This window comes from Semicossyphus pulcher, unplaced genomic scaffold (genome assembly GCF_022749685.1).
Source record: "Semicossyphus pulcher isolate SPU_LCO1_2020_fin unplaced genomic scaffold, fSemPul1.0.p SCAF_10, whole genome shotgun sequence".
Lineage (NCBI taxonomy): Eukaryota > Metazoa > Chordata > Actinopteri > Labriformes > Labridae > Semicossyphus > Semicossyphus pulcher.
In genome coordinates this window covers 7,722,903-7,741,170 of record NW_027211604.1, presented here as the reverse complement: position 1 = coordinate 7,741,170, position 18,268 = coordinate 7,722,903, and the positions used below count along the sequence as shown (strand labels likewise).

The window sequence follows — 18,268 nt, the reverse complement described above, 5'->3', positions numbered from 1 at the left end:
GCTTGTATCACAGCAGCTCTGCGTCTACAGCCATCAATCAAGCACATTCCTCCCATCCCTCGTGCTCCAAAGCAAACATTTTGATATTGATCCATCTCCTCTGAGTGACAGAACAGAAGTCATTTCCTCTCCAAAAAACACTTCAACAGATGTTAATTTAATAATGTGTGGGAGGAAAAGCCAAGAAACAAATGGAGAGAAGGGCATAAACAGCTCCCAGCTGGCAGCGGCTCAGCACTTAATGCTGACATTAAAGCTCTGTTAAAAAAAAAAAAAAAAAAGTGTAAAGTGTCTCTCCATCAAGGAGACAGTTTTATTTTACACAGTTTCAGTCTTTTCAGTCCATTCAAATTTACCACAGGGAGGTGATAATGAAAAGTGGAGGACTGGCTTTTAGAACATACACATGCATCTACGCTGATGTAAGTGTGGGTAGAAAGATAACCTCAGATACACCGCAAGACAAGGTTTTATCTGGTCTACACAATGCTACAAGGATTATAAGTGCGACACATTTCCAGTTTGGAAAGCAGTGCTCGACAATATGTGGCCTCATTTGTTTTATGTTCCACCAGCCTCATTTCTGAAAGATGTCGCGAAGGACGTGAAGAAGAAGAAGTTTCGTTTCTTTCCTCTACCAGCTATTTGGAGAAATCCCTCCAGATAATTCCACGAGGGAGAAAAATAATGGCTTCATTCAGGTGAAATTACCTGTGTATTGAGCCATGCAATCATGCAATAGCGTTTTCAGCATTCACTAATTCCGTGCATATAACTCCCTGCTGCATAATCTACCTAACAAGGCATAACAGTAGAATGTAAGTATTAATAGTTTCAACGTAATTGCTATAAGCACATGTTTTGCTGTTAAATCACATAACTTAAAAGTAGTTATTTTTACACTTTATCGATGCACATCCATCCAAACTTACCGTCTGCAACCTCCAGCTGGGCCTTGGCCATGATGCTGCCTGCTACAGTGAGGGCCTGGCAGATGTAATAACCAGCATCCGAGCGCTGTACAGATGAAATGGTCAACTCTCCGTCGGTGGACACGGAAACACGGCTATCTCCCTGTGTCGGCTGGTTGGGAAACAGAAGATCCTGCAGGGAATGAAAGTGGGAAGTGATGTAATGTTGGTAAGCATGGATTCAGTCTGAATCATCTGAATGTCAGAAATCCCTGGGTGTCTTTTTCGCTGTCAAACAGTGATCTGAATATTGTTCACAATGTTACTTTGATAGTGAGATATTTTGAGTACTCGTGTCCCATACTAGATTCTCCAATACTTAAAATAAATGATTAAGACTATTGTCACATGCTTAGCAGCACATCTTGAGTTGTATCAAGAGGAATCAATATGGAATTGTTAGACTCTAGTAGTTTGACTCACATCTTTCTGACTATGTAAGTCATCTGTGTTTTACAGTAGCTGGCTTTACATGCACACTTTTTGTCATCATTCCAACTTAAGATTTATTGTCTTACATATTAACATGGGGTGTGATCCATTACGATCTGCTGTTTAAATGCGCCAACGCATTTGATCAGTTCAACTGTGTGACATGCGTGCATTATGCATTCGGTTCAGCGCGTTAAATATCAGCTCAAGATTGAGAGCTATCGTCTATTCAGGCAGTCAGCGTTGTTGTGTTGCCGTTAATCAAGCAACCACGTGACACCAACGTATCAGCCATCCAATAATATTAAGGTTTCTTAATGTTTAAATTGAAAAATATGCTCTCCGAGGATGTCGCCATTATCTGAAACGTACATCACCACGCATTTACGTCAAGACGGAGGGCACGCGCAGAAGAACGCAGTCAGGACGTCATCGGGTCGAATCGTTTGAATGGTACGATTTTTCATTTGATCGGTTTATGAAAAGGTTTAAACCAACCCTTTTGACTCTGATTGCAGTGTTTATATGGAGCTTTTTTTGTGTGCAGATGATACTGTTTTCATTCGTCCTGTCCCTAATGGTGACTGAAACTACTCCAAAGAAAGACTTTGCCAAATAAAGTGTTAGCTCTCTTTCTTCTGACGGGGAAAGACTGAGTTGATTGTACTTTATGTTTTCTAACTTCAAACTGTTGGCTAGCTACCATTTAAGAATCACTGCTTTGTTCAACATATTCCATTAATTTGCTCACATATTCCACCAACTTAAGCCAGAAAAGTGAGTCCATGTCTCTTTTCTACTTTGTCTAAATGGCAGTTTACCCCCGCAGTGATAATCCTACTGTGATAACCTGCAGTCACGGTCATGAAATTAAGGCATCAGCATTGTCTGTTTCTGCACCCCAAGCAGACAAGCTGATGGGCAGGAAAGGACATTAGGCTGCTTTCATTATGTCTAATGACTCTAATGCAGCACATGACATTGTTTCTTGCACAGTGAATTAGCCGGCCGGACTGGTGTAGATTGATGATAAATGACCACTTCATTATGTGTACGTGGAATAGAACTGCACTCCGCTGTCCCCTGGTTTGATCCTTTTAGTCCAATCACTGGACATTTTTTAAAACATTCAGATACTCTGGATGCTGCTGCACAATTTGTTCTGTAGCAATGTGGGCCTAAATAAGATACCATGAATTCCCCATCATGCATGAAAACCTACGTAAAGTATATGTCGTCAAAATCATTGTACTCACCTGGCTGCCCTCTCGTTGCCAGAAGACAGTGGGCTGAGGTTTCCCTCTGGTCTCGCAGGGGAACGTAGCTGTTCGTCCTTGCGCCACGATCTGGTCACGGGGTCGCACCACAAACTGGGGAGCCTCTGAGGTCAAAGGTGAAATAAAACATAACATAGCAACACATTTGCACAGACTGCTCAGAAGTGCGTGTTACAGGAGGAGAAGAGCTTGGACTGACGGTCCATCTAGAGCTAAAAGGTTCATGCATTAGGTTGTAACCGCTTACGAACTATTTCTAGACTATGCCAATCACACAAGCCATTCATCCAGCTGTGACAACGTCAGAATGAATGATATCAGCTAATTAGCAGGGTGCTACTTCTATGTTTTTAACCTAAGGCATATCAACCAGACCGTATCTGGACCCCCATTGGAAAGAAGTGAGGTGTTAATTCCACTGTCTGTAGATAAACTGCCAGGGGAAGTCAGGGGTTGATCGTTACAATGTAGATATGCATGTCCAGTATTAGTTCGATGAACGTGTTTGTGGAATGCCACAAGAGTACATGCATACACGTGTGTGATCAAAGAAAAAGAAAGAGAGCAAAGCATGCACAATGGGATCAGCTCTTACTTACCGACGGGGCGAGCTGGTGACACAACAATGGTGTGGGTGAGATTAACACACACAGAGAGAAGGAGAGCAGAGGAGTAGAACAGAGGGACAGAAAAAAAAAAGAATGAAAATCAGAAATGAATGAGATGGAGTCGGGTTTCCATCCATGAAGATTAGAGGGGGAGGAGGGTGGAGCTCAGTCACCGAAAGCAGGTGATGGCATGGGCCTCAAGGAAATAGTACCTTGGCAACATTAGGGGGAGGGGTGAAAATACCAAAAACAACTGGATGAACTTTTTATCTGTTACTTATACCCGACAAAGGCTGGTTAAGTACAGAAATAGATTAAAGAGTGGGTATATTCACATTTTTAGCCATATATATAAAGTAACAATGTTGGATGTTCAGACTAAACGTAGGTGAAGTTTCAAATCTGAAGGTAAAAATATGTTGGAGTAATCAACAGGCCTCTCAGCTCAGTCTGCTGTGAACGCCAGGTTTCACACAGGTGTTTCTGCACGCTCAGTGTTGCCAGATGTACGATAACTATCCTATTTGTATATTTTTGCTAACGGTATGATATACGATCAATAATGCCAAAAAAGGCAGATTGTACGATAATTTTGCCCTTTCAAAGAAAACCACAATAACAGTTCAGCGATGCATCTGTCACTCATTGCATCTCTGAATGAGCGTGGCTTGCAAGCATCTTCCCTGAATGTGTAGTAGAAATGGTGCTTTTGTCTTGAAGGGTAGTAACGTAAGAAATGACTGTGTACTGGGCTGCAATTGACTCTGCTGTGTGAAGCATACAATTGCCGACTCCGTGTTGTTACATTAATATGACACGCAGGGCATAGTTTTGCAATTCAGTGTGGTGTTTTGACCCTTTCTCGTTTTCTTTTTTCATATGTACGATAGTTTATGGTAAAATACGATTACGATACGAATTTTAAAGCTGCTGTACGATACTGCTGTATTATCAATCTAGCAACACTGTACATGCTGCACTTTGTGACGTCACAAAGTGCGGCCTCAGCAGGATTCGGAGAGCTGGCCAATCAGAAAAAAGTTGGCTTGTAGGGTCGGGGTTTCTTAAAGGGACAGAGCTGACTGAGTCGTTTCAGGCAGAGGCTGTATGAGGGCCTGCACAGAGCACCAGTGTGAGAAACATGAGGAGTTTTTTTAACTGTAAATGATGCTAAGCTACTCCACAGGTATCACAGATTAAAAAATATGTAGCTTGACATTAGCATAATACCCCCCCTTTAAATAGTAAATCATAGACACTATCTGACTGTCCAGTGTGAGTTTTGCGCAGAGTAATATTTTACTCAAGCAGAAGTAAATCTTCTTTGGCTCCAGCACCAATCTGAAGATTGGGTCAGGACTTCTCAAGGTATAATATAAGCCATGCATCCAATCACAAGTGACGAGATTAAGCATTAGAACCCAATATCGAGGGAAATAATTAACGGTTAAGGTTATGAGATCTGTGATGTACGGTATGTATGATGATGTATGAGGTACTGCAGTTATCAGGTGTTAAGAAAGTAAACTGTGACATGTCTTAATTTGTATGACCAAAGTTTCACACTCTAAAGTTATAATGACAACGTGAAGAGAACACCGAGGGATCTGACCCGCCCAAAAGCAATCATTTTTATTTTACAACTTCAACCTTTATTATGAAATTGCTTCCTCAGATAGATATCGTGTAAATATGGAGTGAGAGGGCGAGTGGATGGAGAATGAGCCCCCCAGGAGAAGTCATAACTGTTCACTTAAAGCTGGTTAGATTGTTCATATCTGGAGCCTAGCTGGAGATCTGAAACAATCAACTACATCAGCCTGTTATATGAAAGAAAAGCCGAGGCCCGGCGCAGCCTTTTCAGCAGGGGGGCAATAACGCTCGTAAAGTGGGCAATAAAGGAGTGATTGTCCTGTGGCCTGCTTTGGGACACACAAAGTGTATCAGGGATGGGTTATGAGCTTTGAGTCCACAAGCAGTTACCCACCTCTGATCGTCAGGTAGGCAGAGGCCTCCACTTTACCCACACGGTTCTCTGCCAGGCAGGCAAACGTTCCCTGATCGCTCACCGACGCTTTCTTTATCCGCAGGAGGAAGTCCTCTTTCTCATATCTGATGTCATATCTGGCAACAAGGAGGAACAGTGACATCAGAAACGTCTCATGTTGGTTTAATCAAACTGGAAGACTCATTTATTAAGTAAACAACAAACAAGACTGGATCAAGGTTGTGTAAAGTTGTGTGAAGCTGAAGACGGAAGCTTTTGTAAAGGTTGTGTCATTTTTGATGGAATAAAGACAGACTTTGTAAGGCAATTAAGACTCCCCGCTGCACACACTCTGCTACAGAGGCAAAGAAAGGCGAGCAATTATGCTAAGATGAAGGCATGGCAAAATGAAAGGTGCTTTCAGCTGGAACCCTGGCTTTTCCACTATTTCAATATTTATAACGACGAGCCACCCACTGCGGTGTGGGCTGCGCGGTATACTATACCATATGAGTGTGTGTTTGTGTGAGTGAGTGCATCTGTGTTTGGAGAGAGGGAGACAGAGACAGAGGGAGAGACAGACAAACAGTCTGAGAGGAAGGGAGTGGCACAGTCTGACAAACTGAATTTGATGAATGAGCCGAGCGGTAAGAAATGACTAATTCATAGACGTGTTCCATGCATCCGTGTGTATCCACCAGTGCAGCACGCTGTAAAAAAGGCAGCACCGGAGCAGTTAGAGAGAGGAACATCTCAGCGACCAGAGTTTAGATAAGCGCCTCAGAGGGGCTACACACAGAATGAGTAGAGGAGCGAGGAGCCAGGCTCTCCCTCTCTGGGGTCCCTTTTGGCGTGAGAGATCCTGTGAAATTGTCTAGCCAGCCATGCTGATTCAGAGATGGAAGGCAAGTCAGGCAGAGAAATGGCACAAGGGGTGAGAAAAAGTCACATTTGAAAATAGATGTTCCAAAGGGTGTGGGCAGAATATCGATCGGGGTTGTGGGGTCTGTCCGGAGTCTAGTGAGGACTCCATTCACAGCACATCTCTGACCCAGATACAGACTTCCCAGGAGGCCGAGGGGTTTAGGAGAAGAATGAAAGAAGTGGAAGGAGGGAAGTGAGGCGAGGCAGGGCTGAAAGTAGGACATGTTTTTAGAGTCAAGGGGTTCTGAGGTAGAGGACACATCACAGGTAGACAGACAGACTACCAGACAGACAGAGAATTTATTCTAATACCGACACACCAGAGAGGATATCCTTCTGTTTTCATTAACAGCTTGTAACAGGTGTTAGCTTAACATGTAGCACGAGAAATGTTTGTCTTTTTTAGAGGGATCATTTTAATCGATACTTTTATTTGATTTCCTTGATGCCGATTAATTACAATAACCTATCCAAGACTATAATCTATGACCAGTTTTAGCTTTCAAAAGCAGCCGAACAGTTCAGACTCATGACTAACCCAGTCAAACTAATCATAAAACTGTGCTTCAGATTCTTAATGTCTGATATAAGGTCTTGATGGATGGCTAGATCACATAATGGGACATGCTGTAATTAAAAGTATAAAAGCGCTGAGCAGCAGCCATTAAGACCAACATGACAGGTCGACAGGGACTTAAAAAAATAGGTGCTCTAATGGGACAGCAATGCAATTAATATGTGCTTATGATGCTGGTACACAAGGGGGAAGAAAACCGCAGGAACACCTTTTAACATGATGCGATGCAATACATCAGCATCACAAACGAGGGCCGAAACATCTCACAGAGAAGACCTTTTCAATTCCAAGCATACAGAGCTAATGTAAGTTTAAACATCAGCAAATTGTTTAATTAGAAGATAATAATTATATAAGTTGTTTAGAAGTCATAAGCTGTTGTAAGCACAGAAATTAAAATCGTATTAGAGTTTTAACAAAGGCTAATTAAGCAGAGGGGATTCAGGAGAGTCAAAGATTTAAAGGGTGCATTGTAAACACATTCAAACTCATTGCTTCACAGGTTTCTCACATAAACTGTATAAAAAGATGGACGACATGACAGCTCCCTAAAAGTGAAGCCAAAACATCTCTATCGCCCCCTGCTGACTGGCTGCAGTATAGGTCATAAAGCCCGCCTCCTCCATGTTAACAGATGGGACATGAGTCAAACTATAAAATCAAAAAATGTTTTCTCAAACACGGTTTCTGTCATTATAGTTAGTTCTTATCATGCTGATTTACGTCCAAGTGTTCATTTTTCTGACAAGTTTATTTTTAATTAGTTATTTGATGCTGTAAAAAGGATGATTGACAGCTCTGTTGACGGCTCCTGCAGCCGATCTGTTCTGGATTAGCAGAGTAGAGGAGGAACGGCGAGAGGAAACAATCACTGCAGTCATTAAAGGTTACACATCTGTGAGCGTCTGCTTCAGACCAACACAAGAAGCTGCTCTGCTGTTAAACACGCCGACGTGCAGGATCTTTGCTGTTTTTTTTCTGTAAGTTAAGTGTGTTTTTTGGTTAGCAGAAGTGGCTACAGCGGCTCCACCGGCCGATATCTACTGCACAGTCTCTGGCTCCAAATGGCGTCTCCATCATAAGAGGGCAGCGCTTATCACGGGGGCTATTTTGGCTTTCATTTTGTAAAATGAGAGCAGATGGAGACGCATTGTCCATCTTTATATACATAGATATATATTGTCATAGAAAAACTGATTGTGTGGACCCTTGACAGTTTCCTTTTATACCCACTCTGGCACTTCTGAAATGGTAATTGAACAGGCCCGTCATAGAGATACTATTTCTACTATGGCTATAGTATTTGATTACTTTATATAAAACACTATCTTGCAATGTGCCATCGTCAGACTCTTGATTGTTTTTTGTACACACATAAAGCACAGTGCTACTTGAAAGTGTATATTAGTCAAAGCAGCCAATAGACAGGCTTTCATCTGCTGTTAGCACATTAGTTCAAACAGCAAATAATGAGATTCTCTGCTGCTAATAAATTATTTTGCCACACTGATGAAAGTCTTTCTCGAGTAATATGCTGAATCTATTATTTTTCTAGTGGGACTCATTAGCTTTACTTCGACATTTATCCATTTATGACACACACACACGCACACACAGGCGAATTAACTCCACACATTCACACACACATCCCTCACCTGCCGCGGGGAATATCCACGTCCTCCTTTTTCCAGCGCAGCGTAGGCGGCGGGTCACCGTGGACCTGACACCTGAACTCTACGCTCTCGTCCACTAAGACCACCTGGTTCACAGGCCGCTGCACAAACACTGGTCTTTCTGGATGAGGTTAGTACAAATAAAACAGAAGCTAAATATACTTCTGAAGGAGTGGTGAATACTTGATGTGCTAGTGTGCAGTGAATACCTGAGATAAGAGTCATGATTTATTTCTTTTTGAGAAGGAAAAGAGCGTGTATGACTTCTTACCGAACACCGAGAGCTGAGCTTTTTCACTCTCTCTCTCTCCGACCATGTTGGCGGCTACGCACACATAAATCCCAGCATCGCTCTTCTTGGTATTTGAGATGGTCAGCTTTCCTCCACGCACCTGCAACAAAAAAAAGCATGTAATCACAATAAAACAATTTTAAGTGCTTTTTGTTGCAACAGTTGAAGATAAATGTGGAAGGTGAAGCATTAAGTGAGGGTTGAGAGTGTGAGTCAAAAAGAGAGCTCCCTGAGGAGTAACCCACCGTGATCCTGTCATCTTTCAGGTCAAGACGAGCTTTATCCTTCCTCCAGAAGGTGGTGGGCTCAGGATGCCCGCGTGGAGCCTGACACTCGAGACTGGCAGTCTCCCCGACGGCCACCACCACATCCTGCGGGTTCTGTCTGAAGTCGTCACGTAACACTGCGAGAGAAAACAAAGGGGAACGAGGCCGTTACTTAAACTGTGACCGTCGCTCATTCAGTTGATTACTTCTGAGTTTAATCAGATTCCGTTGTGTGAACCGGAGAGTTGCTCTGAGACTAAGCTGTCTGGGGTTTCGTAACCTCTACCACCTTTTTTCTAATGCGAGAGTCCAAAGACAATTCTATCAAGCAGAGCTGCCTCCCAGGATCCTCTGCAATCTCTCAGTCTTTAATAATACAGCTGTTCCCCTGAGGGGGTGTGGGCTCGTCTTTGATCTCAGCAGCTAAATGTAAGAGCGAGTAAAGCCAGGTAGGATTAATGGTACAATATAGATGGGAAAGACACAGCGCAGAAGAGCGAGAAACATGGAAGGAAGGTAAAGCTTTGGAGGCAACACAAAGAGGGAGGTATAGAGCCATAAGTGCAAAGGATCATGCATTAAAAATTCAAACGGCACGACGTTTCCGCATCCCTATAGGGGCGTCTTTAAACAAACTTCCTTACATCCCACTGAGTAAAAGTGTGGGTCAAAGCAAATAACACACCGTTCGAGTCCATGAGAGACATGAAAACATCAGTGCTTGCCTAATGGAGTTCATAATGTATGAGGTTGATCCTCTGGGGAGAGTGAATGACCTCCTCTAATAAATTCAGTGTATGCTTACAGTCGTAAAGCCCGATGATTGAGCTAGAGGGAAAGTCAGCGGGTCACCAAATTATATAATTTCACCCTCCGGGAATCTTGAATAGCCACAGAAAATTTGCAACATAATATTTTAAATGCAATTCAATATAAAAGTCTAGACTTAATATGGGTATCTGGGATGTATGGTGAGAGTATATCAGTTTGCTATCTGCCTTATATTGCCAGAAACGACCACCTGAGCACCAAACGGGGCAAACTGAATGAATTACTCACCTCTTTAGGGGCTAAACATACATACATTTAAGATATTCTGTCGATGCATCAGTAGTGGCAAAATTGTACATGTGATATAGGTATTGCACATGGCTGTGGCAAAAAGGCTCCATAGCGCCCCCTACGAAGTTTTAACGGGGCCTCTGCAGTCTGTTTCACCTAGATGCACTCATTTTGAAAGGCATATGTGTCATGTCAAGCCCTACCTCTGCCAACAAGCCTGTCGGACCCTCCCCAAGAACAGGACAGGAAGTCAGCCATTTTGAATTGAGTTTGGAATTTTAGTATTCCAGTATTTTCTGCTAGTGCGGTAGCTCGGTCTGTAGGGACTTGGCTTGGGAACCGTCGGGTGGCCGGTTTAAGTCCCGGTACGGACCAAGCGTGGAAATTGGGGCGGGTAGCTTGAGAGGTGCCGTGTCATTTCCTGAGCACTGTCGAGGTGCCCTTGAGCAAGACACCGAATCCCCCCACTGCTCGGGTCGCATGTCCATGTGCAGCCCCCCTCACTCTGACACCTCTCAATTAATGCACGTCCATAGGGTCCTGTTTGTGCATGATTGTATTTCGGGCCTATGTTTGTGTGGCATGTTTGCAATAACAGAGTGAAAAAATTGAATTAGTATCGCTTCTTCTTCTTAGACTTAAACAAACTCCTCCAAGGTCCTTTATCCGATCCCTCTCTAACTCGGTCAGCGTATTGAAAACACATTCAATATTAGAGGTGGGAATCGCAGGGTAACTCGCGATATGATACGTGACTAACTGATACATTGTAAGACAATCATGCAATGATACATCACAATATCTGATTAACTTCTTCTTCGGCAAATTAATTTCCGTTCATGTTACCCTCATGTCATAATCGCCCCCGTGAGGAGACATGAAGTGGGGACGGTGAGTCAGATAACAGGGAAATCTGATTAGAGCGATATTTGGCAACACCTTATCGATTCATTCTTTTGCACGAGTCGACGATATGTTGCCATATCGATATTTTGTCCCAACCCTGCTCAATACTGTCATTTTAATTGTGTTGAATTATATTTTGTGTCCATGTGAGCCAAAAAAAGTGAACCCTGCTTGTTGTTGGGCGAGATAAGGTGCTGAAGTGTTGGTCCTGCTCTGAGCTCTAAATCCATTCAAACATCCATGAGACTTTTCAAAATAAAAGATCGGTAACAGTTTGTTGTTGAAATTCATTATGTTGAGACTCCATAGATATAATTATGAAAGGAAGTGCTTTGGCTGACTGTTTTTAAGGATTTTCTCTGAAACCTTGTATGAAAACAGCACTTTGAAGACAGCCATTTATACTTTGTAGCAGGCCCAGGGTCAGGCCTTGGTTTCTTGAAAAGAGACTCACTGCTGCATGCGCGGTTGGGAAGAGAAAGCACCAGTGACCATGGATAAGGACTCAATCAAACACTCCTTTATGAGGCTCTATGAATTGACTAGGGAACAGGGAACAGCAAGGTCTCTTTTAGGACAAAGGGGATTCAGAATATGTCATTAACAGCTCCGAGATGTTCCTCTTAGAGGTTCATATTGTTTCTATTGAATAATACACCAAATGTCCTCCATGTTTTTCTTTACATGAGTCAATACTGTAGCTAAGAGCGGGGTAACAACTCAGACAGGAATTATGACAGCTGCTTGAAATGCAGTTCGTAAAACATGCCAAAAATTGCTTCTTTTTAAATCTCCCTTCATTACAATTCCATTTACTCGTAGCGTATTTCTGCGTCCTTCCACTGTTGGACGAGCGTTTTAAAACATCCGTGGCAGGGGTGTCTGCACAAGATATTGTTTTCAAAGGAGCGAGGACATCAAGAGTTGTCAAGCGATGCCTTTAAAAGCCATACTCATACATTTTAAAGAGAGGTATGAGCTAGCTGCTGCGAAGTTAAAAAGGTTACAGCTTCAAAACTTCCTCATTCTGTCACAATTGTTATCCCAAAGAATAATTCAAAGGCTCCTGCTTTAAGTAGCTACAGGAGTGACTGTCCTGTAAGCCATCACCGTAATTATGCTTAAAAATAGAGCTCATGATTTCAACCGAGCAGCTTTGCATTAACAACTTAGGACATGTTGTTTTTGTGGAAATGTCTTACTGTAAGCCTAATTTGAATTATAAAGAGCTTTTTTGACAACAAAAACAAAAGACAATTGTTAAAATAGGCAGCTAAGTGTCATTTCTAACTTCAGGTTTAATGAATTATAATGAAGAACGAGTAAACATCATTATATTGTTATATTAACACTGGCTAAATGTAGATAGCAAAACTTTGCACAGTATCAATCCCCCCATTCATGTATACTAGCTGATAAAATGGTTGTAAGCGTTGTGACTGGTTGTCCAAATAACGCTGAATGTAAATCAAAAGCATCCTGCAAAAGTCTAATTAAATGGTGGTTTTTAAAAGTCAGAGCAGCATAGGATAAAAAAAAAACTGGCTTGGTGTTCAGTCTGCTTTTCATCCTCATTACAGCCATAAGCTCTTCTGCTGATATACGCTAGCATGGATTCCAAGTCCCAGAGGACACCTCGAGTGAAAAAGAAAATCAGGAAGGAGCCAAAGGCCCTTTGGCTCAGCTGTCAATCACATCCAGTCTGGAGAGCTGGAGTCCATGAGTCTCTGTTGCAGACGCTTGTTTGGCACGTGCATAATATGCCTGGCTGGCTGTCACATGGTTGCAGTACACTAAGTGACCCATCGCATACACAAAACACTCACACAGTCACGTGACTACCTGCCTTTTCCTGTGTTAAAGAAGCACATTAAAGATGCTTCTTAAACAGTAAAGCCCAACAAACAGGACAACAGAACGGTCCACATCAGGAAATGAAAACACAATTTAATGAACGGGTATGTGTACAGCTCATTTCTTGATTATGGTGATAAAATCTACAGACATGCTGCTCCCATTCTGAAATCAGTTTATCACTGCCCTCAGATTTATTACCGGAGATCCCCAGGCCACCCACCATTGTACTCTGTATAATGTTGGTTGGTCCTCTCTGGCACAGAGGCATGATAGACACTAGTACCTTTTCATCTATAGATCCCTTACTGGACTTTCACCACCGTATATAACACCTGTGCTTGAATAGACCATAACCTTCCACACCCGCTCTACCAGCTCGCTAATGCTTTAGGTCAAATGGGTTTCTCCAATCTTGGAAAATCTGCCTTCAGTTTTTTGAGGAATTATTTACAACACATTTTTAAAATAATAATCTCGAAGACTTTAATTTTAATAAATGTCTGTTAAGTGTCTGGTAAGTATCTATCGCGGAATGAGGTATCACAATGGTGATTGAGCCTGTGGCCCACTGATTAGAGCCTTTGTATTTACAGTATTGCAGACTGGGCGTCTGTGGGGATTTTTGTGGAAAAATCACAAGCGGCGCCCAGTTAGAGACGCCTTTTCCATCACCCAGCAGTGGTTGGTCTGCCAGAGAGGGTAGGCGGAGCTAAGAGGCTGTTTATCCGGTGTTTTGCGAGTAAACAGTAATCTACTATGGCTGAACAAACAAAGAAAAGATGGATGACTACAGATACAACTTCCGAAATAAGTAAAAAATCCAAAGAAAAAGAAACAAACTCGACGCTCAGATGAAGGCAAACAGTCTAAAAAGGAAAGCGACTGTCAGAGAGGAAAATCAAGAGTTACAACCGGAGCCAACCGTGGACGTCACACATGCAACACTGTCTGGATATCTGGGAAGTGTGCTCCCGCAGTTACCGTTGACTGCCAAAGAGAAGGAAACAGAGCCCTTCGAGATTACAACTTTAAGAACACTTTCATTTCTCGTGGACATTTCAAGACGAATATCTCAAACCACTACACCTCTGTGTGCAAAGGTTTCACTGAGTATTGTCCTGTTTTACGAGGCTTCAACAAATGTTTGAATGAATAAACGTATCGGTGAACCTCTTCAATAAACCTGATCCCAACAAAAGAGACAAAAACGAATATGTTGTCTACTATTGGTGCTAATTAGAGTCATCAAGGTTGAAGCGATTTGCAATTATCTGCATAATTCAGTCTTACAAATCTTCATTGGTTTATATGTTTAGCACATTTCCATAGTTTCAAGGATTCTCCAGAACTGCGCATCTGAAATTGCAAAAAAGGGGGGGGTTTCAATTGTTTTATGACTGATGGTGCACATAAATCATGTTGAAATAAATTGGAAGTGAATAACCTATTCCATACAATTTCTTTTAATTTGAAAGGGTTTGGGGGGTGGGGTCTTTGTCCAAACACATGAAGACTGCTGGTTCTGTGGTGGTAATTTATTCAGTCCCTGCAGTCTGCACTACCCCACTGCAATGACAGCTATCCCACACCCCCCAACCCTGCTGTGGGTGTCCTGCCCTCTCAGTGAGGCCTCTGCAGGTTTCTGTTCTGTAGGTGGTGTTCATGAAGGTATGGGAGATGTGTGAAGGTGGGGGTGGTGTTGTTCTAATCTATTGATCTGAAATGTGGAGCCCCTGTGGAGGCAGCACCCATGTGTAGTCTGGTAATTATTTCAGATGGCGGGGCCCCGACACCGGCGCCTAATGTTGTCTGATTGAGTATTGCTCAATTATTCAAACAGCCATTCAGGGGAGTCACTCGCTCACCGGCTTCATTTATCAAATCAGAAGGAGAATGATTTGTAAATGGGCTTCATTTCATGACACAATGGGTGGTGAGAATGTGTGACATGGTGGAAGTATCTGAATACAAATAACTATACAGGGCTGCATAATATGATTAACAGGAACAGGGTTACGTGTTTGTTGATGTCGATTTTTTTTAGATATTCCATCTGAGCATTCTGATTTCTCAAGACCCCCTTCAGCTGCAGCAGCCCTCTAACACTGCATTTCATTTCACCGTTTCACCACAACATCAAATCCATGAAGATCCCACTTGAGATCTTGATGCGTGCTGCTCAGCCTGCGCGCTCCCAGAATGATGCAGAAGGAGAACTCCATTTGGTACCAAAAACATGGATTTATTTCTATACAGTAGCCGATGTTTCGAAACAGAGCGGTGCATTTATCTCCCACGGAACACTTAATGTCTCGTGTATCCATTAAGCTCGCATGCAGGGTCTCTTTTCAAGGATGCAAGTCGGTGTAACCGAGATTTTTTGACATGAAATAGCTATAACAGGGGGACAAAAAGTAACAAGTTATGTCTGTATATTATTCACCCTTGCATGTCCTGGTCCAGAGCATAGTCAGTTGACATAGTACTTTGGTTTATTTCGTATACTTGCAAAACTAAAGTCATCCCCGTCACCCTCAGCTGCAGTTCGTGTTCACTGCTAATTAGCGGATGTTAACATGCTAACGTGCTAAACCAGGATGCATTAATAGACCGTATAGTAAGTATAATAAGTATACAAAGCTCCTGGTTTCAAAACTGAAGCCACTGTGGCAGCTCAAGTGGTTGCACAAAGAAGTCCGATTATAAGGAACCAGATGGGAAAACGACCCTACTTCTCACTTGACATTTTTCTTATGAGTTTATGGTCTCAATTAACCCTTTGCCGAGTCCCGCTCCCCCTTAGTTACTGTTGCTAAGCCTATGTAAATATTATGGTGTTTTCAACTATAACAGTGAGAGATGTTCCAAGGGTTAGGGTTAGGGTTAAGGTTAGTTCTCAAATATCAAAGAGAAGTAGTCAGAAAGGACGACAAAGCTACATCCATAATATAATTTGTCAGAGGAGTGTTGAGAATGAAGAGGACATAAAAATCAAGCGTCACTTTCATTATCTAATATGTTTTAGCCCGTTGCTAACAAAGCTAAATTATCATTATCATTATTATCATTTTGTTTAAAGCGTGTCAGGATATTGCTCACATATCGTGGGCTTGATCCATACGCTGGATCTCCTAGTGTTTGCCACAGCAGTGGCACAAACCAAAGAGTGGAAAATTAAAGGCCGTGCCGATATCATCGGCGGCGGTAGCGAAGGCCAGACAGGATCGCAAGAGGAGACAGTCTTCCACAATTTTGAATCCATGTCCGACATCTCTCCTCACGAGTTTTTGGCTTTGGAAAAGCGAAAAATATGACACCGCCTCTAAACTTTGAGGAAATCTGCTGTTGGGCTTGCACATTCCATAAGCACACTGTTTCAGCATTTCTCCTTGTTCTGAAAGCTTAACAGGCCTCCTGCGCCTAGTTACGGTTGCTAACATAGGATTGGGCAGTGGCCGCTCAAGGGAGGGGCTTAACAAAGTGTCAATTGCTATTTTCAAGTCTTTATCAGTACAGCACGATGTAATGTTGTAAGTTGTGTCCAATTTAGTGTAAAATCAACAATAAAACTGGGTATGCTTTAGGGCGTGGCTCCCTTTGATTGACAAGTAGCTACCACAGCAGCCTACTCATACACCCTGTCATCCAAATATAGTCACGTCTAAAATGCCAGACAAGAGGCTTCAAGGGTGGTTCACAAACCAATGGGTGAAGTCACGGTGGTTATATGCTCCCCTTGTACAGTGTATGGGTGCAATAGCATTTGAAACAAAGCAACACGGTGCCTAGCACAGCCTCACAGAGCTGCTAGCATGGCTGTGCACTTGCAACAGCTCGAGTGTGACTGAAGTTGAAGCTGTTGATTGAAACAAACAGCTTTCCAACATTTTTCACAATCTTTCCCTACTATTATTTCCACCAGTTCGACTTCAGCTGTGTAACGTATGAGTGTAATTGTATTGTAAGGCTAACAATGCAATGCAAGGTCGATACAATCTGGCTCAGTGAGCACAGACAGCCATTGTCTTAGCTGCAGAAAGATGTGTCAGTGGAGTAATGTTAAAGTAACCAAAATGCAAAATTGAACAAGTGATTTCCCTCGGCGTGTCCGTGTTTGTACACGCATCTGTGAAAGAAACATGAGAGCTGGTGAGATGCAAACTCCAAAGCAATTAAGGAGTTGCATAGTATAATCATTTTCGACCTATTAATTTAGCACTAATTGACTCAGTTCAGAACATTAATTAATTGAAAAAGGCATCCGTTCACGTCATGACACAAAGTAGTAAATAAACAAGGAGTGACAGACAGATGGTGATGGGTTACAGAATCACAACCTAATTAACTCATGCAGCATTTTGTTTATTTTGCACTGGCGTGCTTGTTTGCCTGCGCAGGCTGCTGGTCCAACCTCACACCTCACAACTCCACCCATAAGAAAAGTGTTGTGGTGGCAGTGTGCGGCAATACTGCAGAGGCCAAAAAAAAAGAAACAGAATTGTTTATGAGTAGAGAGGAGAGATGAAGACACTAACACCTTGCGAGTTGTTGCGTGCAGATGGCTGCGTTTCCATCCGGGGAATCGGGGAAGCAAAGAGGAAGCGATGTGCTGCATGTGCATGGACAAAGCTCGCTGTGAAGCAGGTTTAAACCACAAAAAGGTGGTGTTGTTTTGCAGAAATTGTTAAATGGCAGCTTAATTTCTACAAATGCAATGTGTCTGAGCCTTATGTTGGGTACTGTTTTGCTGAAATGGTTTATACAGTAAGTGATCCAGGGTCAGAAACATGCATTACAGCAGCTAAGAGATCCCTTATGACAGTGGTCTGCTAAATTGTGCTTTGGAGTTTGCTGAAGATTCCTTCTGAATGCGATAGCCTGTAGGGTTTGTGTCACTTTCTCAACAGCAGTCAAGGATGTCCCATATCTGTCACATGCATAAAACGCACACTGACGCATACCCGGGCATAAACAACAAAAAAAAACAGCTGCCCTGTTCTTATATCACAAACTTTGCTGATGACACCAACACATCACCATCGCAGAAATCAAGGACAGAAATGCCGACGCACAATTTAGTGGGAGGAGAAAAAAAAGTGGAGTGGAGAGAGGCTATTTGCATTGGGGATTTTTCTTTTTTGAATAAATAAACAAGTTAACATGTCTGTGGCCTAAAACAGTCATCAGCAATCAGTCAGGAGCACGATCAGCGGGGAGATGAGGAGCGTTTACACAATGTCCCCCGAGGCTACGAGCCCTGCACAGACGTACATTACCTATTATAATTCTCCCCTCACATCAGCAGGACACAGCAGGAGTAAATTAATGCTCACTATTACAGAAGGAATATGGAACCGAGCTTATAGAAAACATTGCAATTGCAGGCATGTATTTAGGGAGGCTCTGCATTGGTTTATTTAAGTTCCATAATAAGAG

The 18,268-nt window shown here is 42.5% G+C and overlaps 1 protein-coding gene across 1 annotated transcript in view; it reads right to left on the bottom strand.

The window, feature by feature from the left end:
* LOC138595835 (roundabout homolog 2-like) overlaps window positions 1-18,268 on the bottom strand; it is an 88,548-nt gene that overhangs the window by 28,153 nt on the left and 42,127 nt on the right. The window contains exons 3-9 of the mRNA XM_069667303.1: window positions 8,987-9,144; window positions 8,721-8,841; window positions 8,432-8,570; window positions 5,276-5,412; window positions 3,280-3,291; window positions 2,660-2,784; window positions 933-1,104 (exon numbers count right to left, since the gene is read on the bottom strand). Of these exons, the coding sequence (XP_069523404.1) occupies window positions 933-1,104; window positions 2,660-2,784; window positions 3,280-3,291; window positions 5,276-5,412; window positions 8,432-8,570; window positions 8,721-8,841; window positions 8,987-9,144 (864 nt within the window). The remainder of the gene's footprint in view (window positions 1-932; window positions 1,105-2,659; window positions 2,785-3,279; window positions 3,292-5,275; window positions 5,413-8,431; window positions 8,571-8,720; window positions 8,842-8,986; window positions 9,145-18,268) is intronic.